The sequence below is a fragment of the Plectrocnemia conspersa genome, unplaced genomic scaffold, assembly GCF_051122295.1.
Source record: "Plectrocnemia conspersa isolate PC_06_02 unplaced genomic scaffold, ASM5112229v1 ptg000014l, whole genome shotgun sequence".
NCBI classification, from domain to species: Eukaryota; Metazoa; Arthropoda; class Insecta; order Trichoptera; family Polycentropodidae; genus Plectrocnemia; species Plectrocnemia conspersa.
This window is the reverse complement of record NW_028277178.1, coordinates 6,038,755-6,056,360: the sequence shown is the minus strand read 5'-3', so window position 1 is coordinate 6,056,360 and position 17,606 is coordinate 6,038,755. Positions and strand designations below refer to the sequence as shown.

Genomic DNA, 17,606 nt, shown 5'->3' with positions numbered 1-17,606 from the left:
CATGGTCTATTTTTATTGTCAAGTTAAATATAGGGATGGCCAAACATTTGTAACTCTTGGGAATAAGACTGTCGATTAAGTCACTGTTATACAATCATCCCACATTTATAAACATTCTCTTGAACCACCGATTCATTTGATAGCAAAAGATTCATTTCCAACTCATCAGTCGTTCCATTATCTCGATTTTAGTTTTATTTTTAACTTTAATCAAAGATTTTATTTAAATTCTTTGGTTAAGCTTTTCCAACCAGCGGTTGTATTTTTCTTTAATGCTATATATCATAATTGGGAAAGGTTAAATGCATAGCGATGCATAATTGGTGTTCTGGCGTGACATTTTTTCGAACGCGTACTACGATGCTTGCACCGTTCGTTACAATACAAGCAATGGAATTAAAAAGAAAATACTTGTACAAGCGTGAGACTCGTAGTTAATAGTTGACAGCAAAATGATGCTTAAAAAATTATTGTACTACACAGGAAACAGGTCAATTTTAAATATTAGTATACCTATTGAGGAATATAAAAAACTGTAAGTTTAATTTGTATTCAAATACACAGAAACAGCTCTATGTGTATTATTGTTTGAATTATTTTTTGTAATAATATTTTTCAGCTATATCTTGAAATAACATAATAATTTATATTAATATGCTATTTCAAAATATAGCTGAAAAATATTATTACAAAAAATAAGCTTATTTAAATACTTTATTTTCTCTACAGCATTAATAATACATTAGACATAATAATTGAGGAACCCACGTAAATTTGCCACGTGGGTGGTAAAATTCATTACAAAATTCGATTTTAATTTAAAGTAAATATATATTGAGCAAAATGTTTCAATTGAATAATCTCAATATGCTTCACAATAAAAACACAAAGCTTTGAGCCTAGAGTGTTTGATCATTCACTCATGAAAAAAGTATGTTAATGTTTTCAACGAGTTTATTTATATTTAATATAAAATACCGAACGTTTATTTATTTTTATGACGAGTACATACTTTTACGTAAATATTTTACATCTACGTCATCTGAAAAAGTTTACATTATTTTTCGGTTGTATTAATAATATTTCTGCCAAATATTCTCCCTATAATTACATTACTGCGAAATGCGAATTTCGTAACAATCACGTACGCCACTGTCACGTTTAGATATTATTTTACCTACACATATAAACCTTTGTTATTCGCCGATTCGGTAAATCGTACTGATGGATACCATTTCTTGGACGGTGAGTTTGTTTATGTTTATAAAAATATGTACTGAAAAGCTTTTAAGCTAACCAGAACTACTAAGACTGATATAGCTATTCACTTAATCGTTAATGTGTTTAATTATTCACATATAGAATATTATAATAAATCATGTATTATCTTTAAAGTGAAAAGACTTTTTTTATACAACTGGGTTTTAAAATAAAAGTAATACTATTTTAAATAGATTAAAATATAATTACTTTCATTTTAAAACGCAGTTATATAATTTTTTTTTGTCATTTTGAAGATTACACATGATTTATTATATTATTCTATGAAAAATGTTTCGTGCAGAAAAAGACCGATAGGGATACTTGAAACTAATTAACAAGATGGTCGCCAAATAATTGAACATGGCACTAGAACAGGAAAAATATAATTACATTATTCTGTTTCTTCGAGAATCATAATCTTAGAATTTTAAAGCACTTATTGCATTACTTGCTTATTAAATGCTATTTAACAGGACCAACCTTTTTTTACTTTCAGTTGATAAGACTGTGTCATCTGCATATCTCAAGTTGTATTTTGCTTTAAATAATGATAGTTTGGTTTACTTCCTTGAATGCTTTGAATTACGGCCATCAGTCTGAACGCAATATTTTTACACACCTCAAAAAACCTGAATCCTAACAGTAGCTGTTTGGTTTTGATGATATATTTTTGGTTTAAACCGATAAGATTTTTATCAATTTAATATCTGAATTCCCTGTCAAAGGCATTAATAAATTAAATCTTTGTGAATGTATAAATAATTTCCCTATTAATAATTATAGCAATGACTTTTCAGATGATGATAATAATAACATGTGTATATATTAATGTAATGTAATAATTTTAGAGAAGAATAGTATTGTAACTTGTCAGATTGAACTTTGGAATCCAAAACACGCACTCTTTGTTTCACAAATTTAAACAGCAAATTTCCTTCAGAAAATACGAGGAATAAATTAAATTTTCTTTTGGCGCACGTTCAAAAACATATCTTTGACAAAAAAATGCACAAAAACACCCGAAATGTTGCCAAAGAAGTTGCATTTTGTTTACACGGTAATGTACGTTGCCCTTTCGTGTTTTTACGGAAATTCACTGACTATTATGGCACGGAAAATTACAAAATTTCTTACCGGCGTGTTTTCGCCGGAAAAACATAATTGCGCAACGACCGATTTGCGTAGCTGGTCATATAATCGTAGGGAAAACAATGGAAAAATTTGCGTAATACGCAACAGATTATGAGCTTATACCATTGAGCTGTAATCAAGTAAATGTTTTGTTTTCGCAATTTGCTGTTTTGCAAATAGAATCGTCACAAAGATTTAATTAATTATATAACAATTCAATGAATGCGAGATTGCGTTTCATTATGTGTGACAAAGGGATGTATGTATTTACTGTATTCATAATAAAGATCCATATAACTTGTTTCAATATAGCAATTGAAATTTTGAACCGATTGCTGTAAAGGAAGATTTCTTGTTCTGTGAGGATATGAAAAATAGTATTGTGGCGACTGTCGACCACCATGAATAGTAACGCACAAAAAATGGCAATTGTCTCATTGTTAATGCCCGTAACCAAGAATGTTCACCATTAACAATGAGACAAACATCATGGCACAAGAGGGATTTCTTTTGACCACACAACACGGGTCGTTAAGAGAATCCCTTTTGTGACTAAACGGTGCGGATGCAATTAATCATCACAACAGCAAACCCTTTCCGTAGAATTCGAAAGTCGGAGCAAGCAAAAACTCGCTTCCAAATATGCAACATCCGATTTCTCGAATTCTACGAAGTGACTCCAGCGATTGGCTAGGAGATCGACGCACAAGCGTGATTGGCCAGCAAGGGTGCATCCCCTAAAATAATATAAGCCCGGACTCCGACGAGGAGACGGCAGTTGATCCGAGTTGATCCGCAGTGTCCACAAGACCTTGGCAGAGGGCCCAAGGCATTTAATCCACGAGAGTCAAGCAGAAACCAGTCGCCAGAGAGCGGAATCAGCGGCAAACGACGACCAGCAGCCTTCCTGAGGAACCAGCTACGCGCCCCCATCTGACACTCCTGACACCTGTCGCATGCAGCTTGAGCCATCCTGAGCATCATCAACTGCACGAACTCCGACATCACGAGAAACGTCACGCCATATTCGTCCATTAACAAACTTGTAAATATAAAAATAATAAATAGTCTAATAGGATTCGACCAGGAGTCTCATTGGCCGCGAGGTCAACCACCCCTAGGGCTACGCTCCCTAAAGTATAATAGCAAAGAATTTCTTTGCCAAACATATCGATTTAAAGTTATTGGTTTTGCGTACATGCAGTACTTAAAAATAAATATGTCTATGCTGTATTTATTAAAAAGGGGATTATTATTGTATTTTTTAAAAGCTTTATTCGAGTTGTATTATCAAAATAATAGTTGCATGGTGGCAAATCATTGAGAGAAATACTCGTCACTTGTAGGTATGATTGATGATGTTAAATTTATAACTTCTACTGTTCGTTAGATATGTTCAGATCAGAATGGACATTTTAAAAGTTGAAAAAAATAGGTATTGATTTATGTTTAAGTATTCTCAATACTTAATAATAAAAGCGCTCATGTTGCAACATAATTGTGTGCATTTAGATTATAGTCTCTTTGGACAAATAATGTCAAAAATAAAAATCCCCTGAAAACAACACAATCAAGAAGCAATATAAATGTATTACTAATATAGTTTTTATGCCTGCATTCCTATAAACAAGCAACGTGAGATTATGTGTGCCTGTATGGCATAGAAATATAATTGTTAAGCTTTATACAACTAATTTATTTCAAGAATATTTGACTTTTAATGTTTTTTTAAATGTTTTTTTTGGCGAAATTTTAACTATTGTATATTTTATATAAATAAATATTTTATTTATGTTTTACATTAAATATATATTTGTGGTTTATGCAACATGTTGCATTAGAGAAAGTGAGGTTTAAATATAACATAATGTATATTTTTGTAGGGTTTCACCAACCTGCACAATTTGTTAAAATTTGGAGGTCGAATGATCTCTTGATTTCATTAGGAAATAGTCATTAGAATTAACAACCATTTTACCTCAAAACGTTATTCACCCAAAAGTATCGCTAGAAAAACTAAGCTTTGTTTGGAAAGGATGTGCGCTAGCTAGACAATAAATTCTACCCGAACACAATACTATTGTTCTTCTACCCTTTAGTTACCGATCGCTTAAATGGCCATCTGGACCGTTTTTATTTTAAGGTGTGAATATATTCCGTGGATGTGTTCATGAAGCGATGCAATTGCTTTACAAGCATCCTTCTCTATGATTTGTCAGAGTTGTTTTGAACCAGCATAATAAAAAATGTGGTAACAATTCCGACCATTCTACAGAAGTCATGTTAACAAGAACACAACTCGACACATCAGCAAGCACTCTCCGACTTCTAAGACCTGCCATTTCAATATCTACATTTCTCTATATAAATGTGTGCATTTATATATGTTCATAAAATAAATTTGACTAAGTCACACCCATTCGGCCTCAAAGTGGTGAACCCCGACGTGATTCAACATTCTATTTTTTTAATCGTTACGTTTTGATTAAAAAAATACTGGTTTTAAACATAAGCTACAATTATAAAAGCTCTAATATTGACATACATATATTATATATATATTAATAAAACAGAAAAATTGGTTCAACTGATCTATTGAACAACTTACGTCAAGAGGTCCGTTTTATATTTTTAATTTAATATCATAGTAACTATCTTTTCAGTATTTTTAGCAATTTATGTACGCAAATTCCATTAAATTTAAAATGTTTATAAATCAATAAGGTCTATAAATTATTATAAGTTTAAGTATAACGAAAAATAAATCACTTAATATAACAGTAATGTTTATATGTATGTAACTTCACAAATATTAATACTAAATAATAGGCTAATATATTTAATTACATAATATTGACACACTTATTTATTGGGGAATGATTTTGAATAATCATTATTTACTCTAGAGATTGTAACAATTGATTCAAAAATATTTACTCAAACCTTCCTACGTGAATTTTTAGTATTTGTATTGATTCTTTACACTGAAATAAGTTGTTTACTCGTGTTTATAAAATATAAATGATTATTTTAGATTTCGAAACAACGCATTAATAATATTTTTTCACCTTTCACTATTCGAGGCATTCAAGATGTATTTATTATATCGGCGTTTTTCTTCGTGGGCAATATGGTTATTATCAATGCGCTATTTGCGTCATAGTGGCATGAAAATAGCTTTCCTTTGTAACACTGCGCTTTCTCTCAAAATTTCTAATCGCCGAGAATATTCAGGAAAAGTCAGGTAAAAAAGCAGAGGTCCTTGGACGCTGCAAGTAGTTGCACAACTCGTGGGCCGACGCCATTATCAAATGGACCGTGGAAATAGCATCATGCTCTAAATATAAGACATCTAACTGCCTGCTACGACACCCGCGACTCTAAATATAACGCAAATTAACAGCGGTGGTCAACATTTGGCTATTGCGGCGAAGGAAAATAAACACGGATCTTAAGTTGTGCTTTTAATTTTACGCACTGGCAGTATACATTTTTGTGTACAGTATGAACTGAAAAACATATATTTAATTAATTATCAATATATAAATTTGTAAAGTTAGTGAAATTGAATAATGTTAGCGAGTGGATAACATAAGTAGAAGGTAAATGACAAAGAGAAAATCACACACTAAACGAGATTGAACAGCTCAGGGAGGGCAATAACAGTAGATTATTTTACCGTAAAGTTAACGAACTTTAGAGACTTTAAACAAAGGAACTTGAAAACGACGGAGAGAGGAATTCAGAACAAGAAAATTACTACTCTGAAGAGAAAAACAAGTATCTCAAATGATGAACCTTATTTGGAAGAATTAAACAAAGCGTTAATGCGTCCTAGGAATATTAAGTCACCTTTCTGCAGAGATTCATTTAAATTTTAATATAATATTTGATTTCTCCATATTAAATATCAGACAATTTTTTAAGATATAAAATTCTCTGTATTATAGTTTTTAAGATATAAAATTCTTTGTAATATTATATTTCGAAAAATCCATTTAGAAATTGAGTTAAACCTTCCCCGCAACGATATTTGACACTTCCGACAAGTCCGCTGAAATCACAGCTGCATTCAGACCAGGTAGTGAGAGTGGTATATAGAAAAGAAACAGGGAATCGCTATTTAACATTCCGAAAGTATTGTTTCACAATGTAAATTTTAGGATAATAAAATAAGTCTATTACGATAAGCAAAAAAAAATGTTTTACCATTCTCGAGCATTTGCTGGTTAACAAAAAAAATAAAATGCTTGATGAGTCAAGGGTTTAATAATGACATAAAATGAAGTAACATAAAATTAAAAAAATATAAATAAAAACCTTTAATTAATATTTTGTAATTTTTGTAAAGTTTGACTGTTCTTGTAAATTTATAAATAATTTGTAAGTTATTAATATATGTAGATATAATGTTTAACTATGCATAGTCTAATTGTTTAAAATTCATTTTCTTAATAAATAGTTTTTTTGTTACACTCCGTGTGAAGTAGCTTAATGTTTTAGAGTAAATTACATGACCACTAGTTTTAAAATAAAAAATATTAGTGTCATTTGAACAAAATCTAATTGAATAATAATTAAATATATAATCACATTATGATGAAGAGAGCAGAAAAAGTTGAAATAACAAACGGTTTCCTATTTATTATGATAATATATTTTATATTATGTAATATTGTGTGAAATAACACATAGAAGCGCTATAATAACACGCTTTGATAGTGAACATAATTAAGAACAGAGGCGAAGATAAAATTAGAAAAATAGTTATTTTTAACCAAGGTGCAACGTTCACTTTCCATATGTCTTGTGTTTCATCATATGGTTATATTTAATTCTCTGGGTTCTATTTATAAATATACATTTATTATATTAGATTCGCTCGGATATAAGTATTAGTTTTACGGATGTGTACGTCCCAATGACGTCATCTGAAAAATAAATTAAGATTATTTTTAGCCATATTTTTCTGACATGAAGGGAGGAAAATACGTATTTACCCTTAAAACAAACTTTTACGGAAATTCAGTATGAAAATCTAGATGTTTTTAATGAAAAAAGTTTATGTATTATACGCACAATAATTAATTCTAAAACTTTATTCTTATATTGTTTTTTATATAATCGACCTCGCCACATTTGCATTCGAACAGTATTTTTATCCCTTTGGCTACGTGAAATAATAAAAAAATGAACTCATTTACCAACAACAGAAGGTTATGTTGTGCAATGGGACCCTCGTAAATGTCGAAACGTCCCAAAGTTTGAGATTTATTATCGGAAAATCGCCAACGTGCGAATTTTCATATGTACGTAAATAGACGCAATGATATCCGTGAAATAAATATTGTTCAACGGAACGAATCTTAATCATAAAATATGTGCATATATAATCTGTCCAATATATTTCAGACATAAATGATTATTATGCTTTGGGATATTTATTTTGTAGGAATTTAAAAAAATACTTATTAATACTAATTATTTTTATAAATAAAAGCACTAATAATATAAGTTTAAAACACAATAATAATTATTTTATTTGCACTGATGTACAAAATATTTTATATAAAATCTATATTCTTAATAAAAAATTGCACTTTTAAAAATAAATATTAATTAATAATATACAAAGTGTATATTCAATAGTAAAAAATAATATTAAAAAATAACTGCTTTGATTTTTTTATACAGAGTTATCGATAAAAAATATAGCAAATTAATTAATAAAAATAAAAACTTACTTGTGAGATTATCCAAGAAGGAAGGATGTTTATATAACACACATTTAAACAAATATTAATAATGTATAATAAAAGATATTCACGAGATAAAATAATATGCTTTACTACTGATACATAATATTTAAATATAATATGTATTATAAAATAACTTGTGAATTTAATGAGAGGTGATTATGAATCATTATGATCATAATCTATTTTATTGCCAGATCAAATCTTTGATAAATGTTTATAATGATATATTACACAATATATATGCTCTAAAGCAATTATGCAAACATGTTACTTAGAATTTACAGATGAGATAATGTATTTGCTTAATTAAGCATTCAAAATACGCTTAGAGAAAATACAATTAAAAGGGACATTATAAAATAATGTAATGTAAGAATATATATAATATACAATATTCTAATATAAGAATCACAGAATATTATAAGCAAGCATATTTGGCTCAAGTCCTAATTATATTAAGTATAATAATGCAAGAATAATCAATGCTGCTGTAATACGTACGTCTACGACCAGAATTGGCAAATGTGTGTTCAACCATGATCTCAGACTATCCAAATGATAATATGTAGAAGCTATTTTATGTTGAAACTAATATTATAATTGTTATTACTAGTTTGAAGTATAATTACAACTGTGGCATATTTGCGACTTCCGGACGATATTATGTTAAGGTCATTAGAACTAAAATTTTCTTTGAATAATTGTGTATGTGTGTTATAAATTGAAAATTTGTGGTGATAGGTGTGATTTTGCTTTTGAATGGAACATAGTGTATATTGCCTTTTCACTTATATTATTTTAAAATACATGTGCAAATGTATATGCAACAAAGATCACACATATTAAAAAAAACTTTAAATTTTAAATTTTGAAAAATCTAGCAAAGGGCAAGAACAAAAAGTGAAGCAACACTGATTTTTTTAATGTTACTAAATTTCATTTTTAAATTGATTAATCAGCTTTAATTAAGTTGTGCCTTACGTAGCTCATAATCTAAATTTACCTGATGTCTACGTTGTTTAACAAAATTACAGTTTCAGATGATAATTTAAAAATTCTACTAACTGGATTATTTGTATAATATCCAAATTAAAATGTTTTTCTTCGAAAAGTTATTGATTTGTGTAAGAAAAGCTTACTAATTTTTTTATAGATTTTAAAAATTTCCTATTAAACAGTGAAATATGTTATAATTACGGCGTTTTTTTTACAAAGTGTCAATTGAAATAATTCAAAGTGATGTAGCATTCGAATTATAGACAATTTAATCAAAACTATAAATGACGAGTTTGGGAATATGAATAATATATCACGGTTATTCTTACAAAATTACCATTGACTTTCCAGGGTATAATATTAAAAGACAAACAGCGGTGGTTAGGCAATTAAAGGTATACATACAAAGTTAATTAAACATATTACAATGCTAGTAATAATAAAAAATCTCGTATTAGTGTAAGCAAAAAGTTACATTTTACCTACTATATAATATCGTTTACAGTTCATTTTTAGAAACAATGATAGATCTAATAACATTTACGTATGGCAAACAATTAATATATGCCATATTGCGACAATTTTGAAGAAGATGAAGAGATGCCAATCTACGTGTTAAATCCTCTACAGTAACTCCCGTTAATTTTTTTCTTCGGTTGTCGTTTCAATTTAATTTATGGATTATATTAGTAGTAATAATGTGTTCAAATTTAATTATTTTAATTTAATTATTTTTCATAAGCATTTTGATGACCTATACAACGTAGAATTGGTATATTTAAACAAAAAGTGAATCTTCTCATGTTGAAGTCACTGTCAGCCAAGAATTATCTTTTTATAAAGAACATACTACATAAGTTTTATGTAACTAAATATCTTGAATTTGGCTATTCCGAAAGAGGAATGATGGCACAGAACAAAAAATGAATAAAAACCATGACGTATATATATTTTGCCAAATCGAAGTTAAAAATAACCCACTCTTAAATATTTTGGCTATCGATTATTCCAGGTATGCAATAAAATATTGATAATCATTGTAAAATATCGTTTATTAGATAGCATCCAAGAAACTACACATTTATAAGCTGTCCGTTGGCTGATATATACACCCATAACTCGCTATACGGCCGCTCTTTATACGGCCTTTCGCTATAACAGCCCTCTTCAATCAAGGCACGTTTTCGATTTACGGCCTAAAATGTTTCGCTATAACGGCAAAAAAACTTTTTTTCGATGTCAATTTTAAAAAAAATTTAAAAATTGATTTAATTTGCATAATTTTTAAATGAAAGGTGAAGCGGCTAGCGCCGATGAGGCCGCATCTAAGGAATATCTCAACATTTTAAAGGGAATTATTGAAAGAGGTGGTCATAAACCTGAACAAGTGCTTAACGTAGACGAAACAGGGCTTTATTGAAAGTGAATGCCTGATTGCACGTACATTTCAAAAACCGAAAAATCTGCGCCTGGTTATAAGGTGTCTAAAGAACGATTAACTTTGCTACTTGGTGCAAATGCCGCGGGTGATTTTAAGCTAAAACCACTTTTATTATATTTGTCCGAAAATCTAAGGCCTCTTAAAGGACTAAATAAAAATCAATTACCCGTAATATGGAGATCCAACAAGAAAACTTGGATGACTAAAGCTACTTTAGAGGATTGGTTCAAAAATCACTTTTGCACAGAAGTGAAAAAATATTTGCGAGACAATAACTTAAGCAACAAGGTTTTGCTAATTTTGGATAATGCACCAGGGCATCCTACTAATTTATCCAAACTATCTGAAGATGTCATGATTGAGTACCTTCCGAAAAATACAATAGCTTTGATCCAACCAATGGATCAGGGCGCAATAGCCACTTTTAAGGCATATTACCTACGCCGAACTTTCCGACAACTTATAAGGGAAACCGATGGTAAATCTTCAATTAAAACATTTTGGAAAAACTATAACATCAAGGATGCTGTTAACAGTAACAGTGAATCATGGAAGGAATTAAAATTAACAACAATGAACCATGTTTGAAAAAAAATATGGCCAGAATGTGTAAAAAGTACTGATGCAGAAGTTAATAGTCTTCCTGAAATTAGGTAAAACATTTTGGATCTAGCACATGATCTCGGCTTTGAAGGTTTGAACGAACGTGATGTGCTTGATCTACTTGAAGCTGATAGGGAACCCCTTTCATATAAGGAACTCATTCAGTTGCAAGCAGAACCGGCATTTGATGAAGAGACAGAGCCTTTTGTATTCAAACAGCTAACATCAAAAAAATTGTCATTGGTCAAAAGCTTTTTCCTATTTCGAACAAGGAATAAACATCTTCCTTGAAAACGATCCTGACGTCAAACGTAGCGCTAAAGTTTCTCGAGGAATTAACTCAGCCATTAGCTGTTATTAATCACTGAAGAACGAAAGAGACAAAAAGGCAAGACAAACAACGTTGGACAGTTTTTTTAAGCCAGGCCCATCCTTACCAGCGAAAAATGAGAACGACAGTGATCTGCAGGCTACCATTTCTTCATCGTCTTCAGATTAAAGCCATTTTAAAAAAAAATATGTATGCATTCATACACATATTTTATGTAACATGAAGTTGTTTCATTTTTGTTTATGGATTATTGTTGGTTTTTGGAGTCTGTTATTATTTTATGTACAAATGTATGTACTTGTTATGTATGTATTTTTGATTTAAATGAACTAAAAAGATAAAATGCATTTTAAATGATAAACCATGTTACATATTTAACAAATTTGGAACCGATCCCATTGAATTTCTATGAATTTGTATTAGAATAATTGATTTGTTATACGGCTTTTCGCTTTGCGGCCAAGTTTCGTGGAGCGTATCTAGGGTGTATAGCGTTCCCACTGTGACAGCACCGATTTGATCGACTAACTTTCAATCATCATACATACTAATGATATATTATACGCGATTAAAACATACCTGGTTTATTTGAAATTCTTAAAAGCCAACGTATATGTGCATTAAATCGGAAGCAATGATAATGTTTATGTAATATAAAAGGAAAAACTCACTTTTCGGCCTCGGAGCCCGGCGACAGGAATTCAAAATTTGAAGATTTCATTATGAAGATTGTTTTATGATTATTTATTTAATTTAATCCATGTATTCTTCTTATCCTAAACACATTATGTATATATTTAATTTGATTAGTTATAACACACCTATTTAATTTGCAATCGGATTATTTATTAAAGGATAAACTCACTTTTCGGCCTCGGAGCCCGTCGCCGGGAATTCAAAATTTAAAGATTTCATTACGAAGATTGTTTATCTAGTTTAATCAATGTATTCTTCTAATCCTTAACACATTATGTATATATTTAAGTTAACATAGTTATAACACACCTAGTTAATTTGCAATCCGATTATTTATATTCAAACAAATGACGAATTAATAAATAATATTGTCGCGTAGCAAAATTTTATTATTAAATAATAATTATTTGAAACTGTTGTCACGGTACTGTCGGCCATCTTGTTTTATATTTGAATGCTTATTTTTTATTGGTCGAAACAACAGAACGCATTACCGGTGCCTTGGAAAGCAATGAAGCAAATTCATTTTTTGTTTTTATTATTATAATTAAATATATTTCCTTTGTTTACGTGTATTATTTATATATTGTTCATACAAAGCGATACGATTTACAGAGTTTTTGAACGGAGAATGTTTCATTTAAAGTTTTACGCGTCCGGAAGCGGCTTAGAACAATTATATTATAGATAGTTATTTGACTTCTGTTGATTTCCAGATATAAATATTTAAATACTAAGCGCAAACAAACCCAATCGTGTGAAACAATCTTCAACTAACGGACAGACTACTTCACATTTGTATCCCCGTTTATCCACAATTTACACGCTTCTTCTTAAGGGTTTGTTACATTCTCTGAATTATAGCATGTTGTGAATGCCGTAACCGGCACGTGTCAAAACCATTAACATTTCTCCAATCAACTAGGTATCGTTACGAAACAACCGCGATGTCAATGACGGGTCCGTCGTTGTAGGACTTAAGTAGATCACAATTGACGTCATTGGACGGATGCTGCACACCGTTTGTGGCTCTCTCAGAACGCATTTAATTATAGCCCCGGCCCTTCTGTCACAGTTACGACTGTTTGTGTGCGTGCGTGTGTTGTTGCAACACGCGCGTGTTTAAAGTGGCATCAAAGTAGATGAAAATATATGGAAAGTCAGTTGACTTGATGGATAGAGGGGTGTAATGCGTGTGACGTAGATACGATCTGATTTGTGAAATTTTACATAAATTTATGGCCCAGTGAAAAGCGAGTTTTAAATATATCGTACGGCCCTAAAAATATATAGTATGTACCTATTAAGTCAATCGAAATTGTATCACAAAGCCAGATCGCACGTGTAGCTGCAAAAAAATTTCAGTCAGGTACCAGACTCCAAATTCTTTTAAAAATTTTCTACGTTGCAGGTTCACCACTTTGGTTTCAGCTATTAGTATTTTTGAATAGTAAAAAGTTTTGCTAGAAAGCCACCATCTTATGTTTCAAAGGGCTATAATATAATTGTCCTTTTTTATATAATATTATGTCAGCTAGTCTTTCACATTTTATAACACCAAGACCAGATTTCAGAGGCGATTTCCCTTTACTATAACTTAAACTGCAGCAATGAGCTCTGATATCAATACTTAGTGTGCCTGATCTGAAAAACTATAGTGTGCCATCTCAAAACTTTTACTCATCCCGTTCGCTGGCCGGAGTAAAAGTCATGCATAATAAGGTATTTATAATTTTAAGTTCCTACTTCTCGCCAATCATCTTAAAGTTTTCCTTAGAATACATTACTTTATATTGAAAATTTCGATGTTCCTGGTCATCTGCTAATAGATTCGGTTTTGTATTCTACTTTGTCTTAGTTTTTAGAAGCATTTAACAGTCGATGAACGACAGCGACGACGATAAACGGTAATCAAGGGCAAGATAAAGGGTAATCAAGTTTGATTATACATAATGTGGGAGGCGGATTTATTTGGCTACCCTTGAGCTACGTGGTGCGCTGGCAACACCGCGGCGGTGGGAGAGGTACTTGGCTTGGATAACGCTCGCTAATCGGCTCCGTAGCAATTTAATTACTATTTTTTTGTTATTTATTGTTAACCTTTTGAGTGACAACCGAGGAGGTTACCTTACGCCTTATTTAAACATTAACATTAAAACTAGTATTTATGAGCAATAATTTAATTTACAAAATATTGGACTCGTAGGGCCCAAATACCGGTAACGGCAGTGGTGCACGCAACGGAATAAGTAGTTACATCTCCTGTACCTTTATCTGCTGTTAAATTATTAAAGTTCTTATATAGTTAATCTTCCTTTGGTTTCTAAATTTTTCGTTTTAATTGTCGTGCTTTATTATTTAAAATATTTTTATTCTAAGGGTTTCTGGTTATATTCTCCTTGGCCTTATTTTTTCATATACCAGATTTCTTATTTTTATTGTGTAGTTATTGCTTACTGATTTATAGGTTCTTTAGTATTGTTTCAAGTTGATTTTTGTATGTACTTGAAGTAGTATTCAGCTTGTTTTGTTTTTAATTGCACATTTAACTTAATGCAGTTTTTCAGTTATACTCAAAAACTTTCTTAATCTGTCGTTTTGTTGGTGAGAGCTGGTCTAATTTATATCTTAATTATTCCTTCACTAAAAGTCAAAATCACTGCTGAATGATCTGAACTTAACTCAAGGCTCTCTTATATATTTAGGTAGCTATTTACAACCATTCTGGAAATATAAAAAACTTCTTAATTTAATATAAATACATGTAAGATTTAACAAAACATCCACTATTTTTTATTGTCCATGAAGTCAGCATGTGGCAAGTGTTTAGAACAATTGCTTTTTACTTCATGTGCCTTTAGAAAGCGGTATAAATCCATCGATTCTAAAATACAGGTCAATGTATTCTATACCGACTTTTAAAAAGCATTCGATAAAGTTGATCATAAGTTGGCCATACACGTATGGCGGACAAATCTGATCGTGTGTGGTCAGGAAAAACACAGATTTGTCTGTCCGCTGTCCATGCAACTTCGGAAGCTGAGTAACTTCGGTTTCTATCGTATTTTGTACTTCGTTAATACCTGTTTCGTTCATGTGGAGTACCGCAGGAATCCAATCTGAGTACTCTGCTCTTTTGGCTCTTTATTTATGGCATACATGCGGCAACTAATAACTCAGATTTACAGAAAAAGCTAGAGTTGCTATGAAGATTAGATCGTATCATGTTGTCACATTTCTTAGATCATCTTTTCCGGCGGAATTTTCTTATGGTGATTTAAGCAGAAATATTTTCGTCGATGACTTGTAAGTGCAGGAGAGCAGGGTTGGAGGTTTGGTTTGCATTTATAAAATTTTTTTTTAATATTTTTCAAATTATTATGATCGGCTTTGATAACATATTTGTTTACTAATTTTATGACGTTGATTTATATTATTGCTTTAATTGAATTATAACCTATATTTATATTATTGCTTGAATTGAATAACCAATTAAATATTTAAGTACTAAGATGCATATCTCATAGTAAATATGCTGTAGATTTTATTCAAGAAAAATATAAACCATAAACAATTTTGCCTTCCCTGAAATTGTATTTATAATTACAACATTTTAAATTGATTATATACAAAGAAAGAAATTTTAATAATTAACACTAATTGAAACATAGTATTATAACAAAGCGCATCAAATTTAAATGTTTTGAGAAATACAAAATGGTTAAAATCGTTCCATTATTTTGAAATAGAAGCTAATAAAAAATTAAAAACATGGTATTTTAAAATAGCAATTTAGATATACAATACTTTTTATAAAATCGATAATATAATTTTTGTCAACTCATTTTATGTTTTTTTTTTAAATATATATTTATTATATTATAAGCGATTGATATATTTGTGTATTATTAAAAATCGTAAGTTTATTATTATTTTGCTAGATTTAATCACCAAACAAATTAATAATATTAAATCTGACTGTAACGAAAATGAATCATTAGTGATAAGTCAATTTGTTTTCGTTGATTTTGCTAGAATTTGCTAATTATCTAGAACCTGTTCCGACAAATTAGCTGGAAAATCGTCTGGCTTAATTATGTGGTTTTAGAAATAACAGTCTGAAGGTGACAGTATAAATTTTGAAAATTGTTGTGAAACATCAGTTGTCTAACAAGAGCTGTCAACAAGTTGACATTAGCATGGCACGCTTCGGTGGGGTGAGTTATGCATAAAATAATATTTTTATCATTATATCAACGACATCTTTAGTCAGATATTATTATTATTCAACCCCTAGCGACCCAATACAAAATTATTATACGAAGCTTTATCCCGTGACTCATAGATGCTGTTGTATTTAAATATTTTTTATTTTATTTTTCAGGTTACGTTCTGCTTCTTGTTGTTTGCCTCATCAGTATATTCGGCAGCCGTTCTCAGATCGGAGTATGGACTTCCATCTGTTACACCCTTCAAAGAATATGGCCTTCCTGAAAAAAGTACGAATCTATTGCTGCTTAGTCCAGTGGCTACCAGGACACTACCAGGACCATCTCCCAAGACGAGCACTCAACGCGATTCTCCAAGGACTCTGCTGAGATCTTTGAATGTAATTAAAAAGAGACCAAAAATTGTTCCAGTCGAAGACACTTTGATTGATTCTCCAGTACGTACAATCGATTCTCCAGTACGTGGAATCGATTCTCCACTACGTGCAATCGATTCTCCAGTACGTACAATTAATTCCCCAGTACGTGCAATCGATTCTCCAGCACGAACAATCGATTCTCCAGCACGCATAATCGATTCTCCAGCACGCATAATCGATTCTCCAGCACGCATAATCGATTCTCCAGTACGCACAGTTGTGGCACCTCCAAATAGTCACGTCCAATTGAGGGACGACAAGAATCAATATTCTGTTGGCTTCCAAAGTCCAGATGGTACCGAAGTCAAGGAACAAGGTAAGCTTATCTCTACTGACAATGGATGGGAGTATGTCATTGCCAAGACTGGATCTTATAAATACACTTCTCCTGAAGGAAAATTAGTAGATGTCAACTGGATCGCTGATGAGAAAGGATTCAGAATTTTGTCTTCCACTGTTTAGATAATTTATTTTGTTGATTGGCTAAAAAAATATAATAAATTAAAATATAAAAAGAAATGTGTATTATTCTTAGGTTAAACTACAAACCCGTTTAATCATTAGATAACCATAAAGTCATATTGTTATTAGTATAACATCTGGTGTTATGTATCAATAAAATTCGGTTTAATTAATATACAATATATTCGCTCTTACATGTGGTTATATCTTATAAAAGAGTTTTAGTAGATATATTGTAATAACATATTTTTAAATGTATATCTTTATAATCTATTT

The 17,606-nt window shown here is 30.8% G+C and overlaps 1 protein-coding gene across 2 annotated transcripts in view; it reads left to right on the top strand.

Annotated features, from left to right (window-relative positions):
- Positions 1-17,387, top strand: part of LOC148226048 (uncharacterized) — a 57,244-nt gene extending 39,857 nt beyond the window's left edge. The window contains exons 1-2 of one of the 2 annotated variants that reach the window (XM_088203893.1): positions 16,339-16,437; positions 16,605-17,387. In XM_088203893.1, the coding sequence (XP_088060019.1) occupies positions 16,420-16,437; positions 16,605-17,330 (744 nt within the window). In that variant the 5' untranslated portion in view covers positions 16,339-16,419 and the 3' untranslated portion in view covers positions 17,331-17,387. Of the gene's footprint in view, positions 1-16,338; positions 16,438-16,604 lie in introns of those variants that run through there. The other variant, XM_088203892.1, reaches the window with a different exon arrangement.
- The last annotated feature ends 219 nt before the right edge of the window (positions 17,388-17,606 follow it).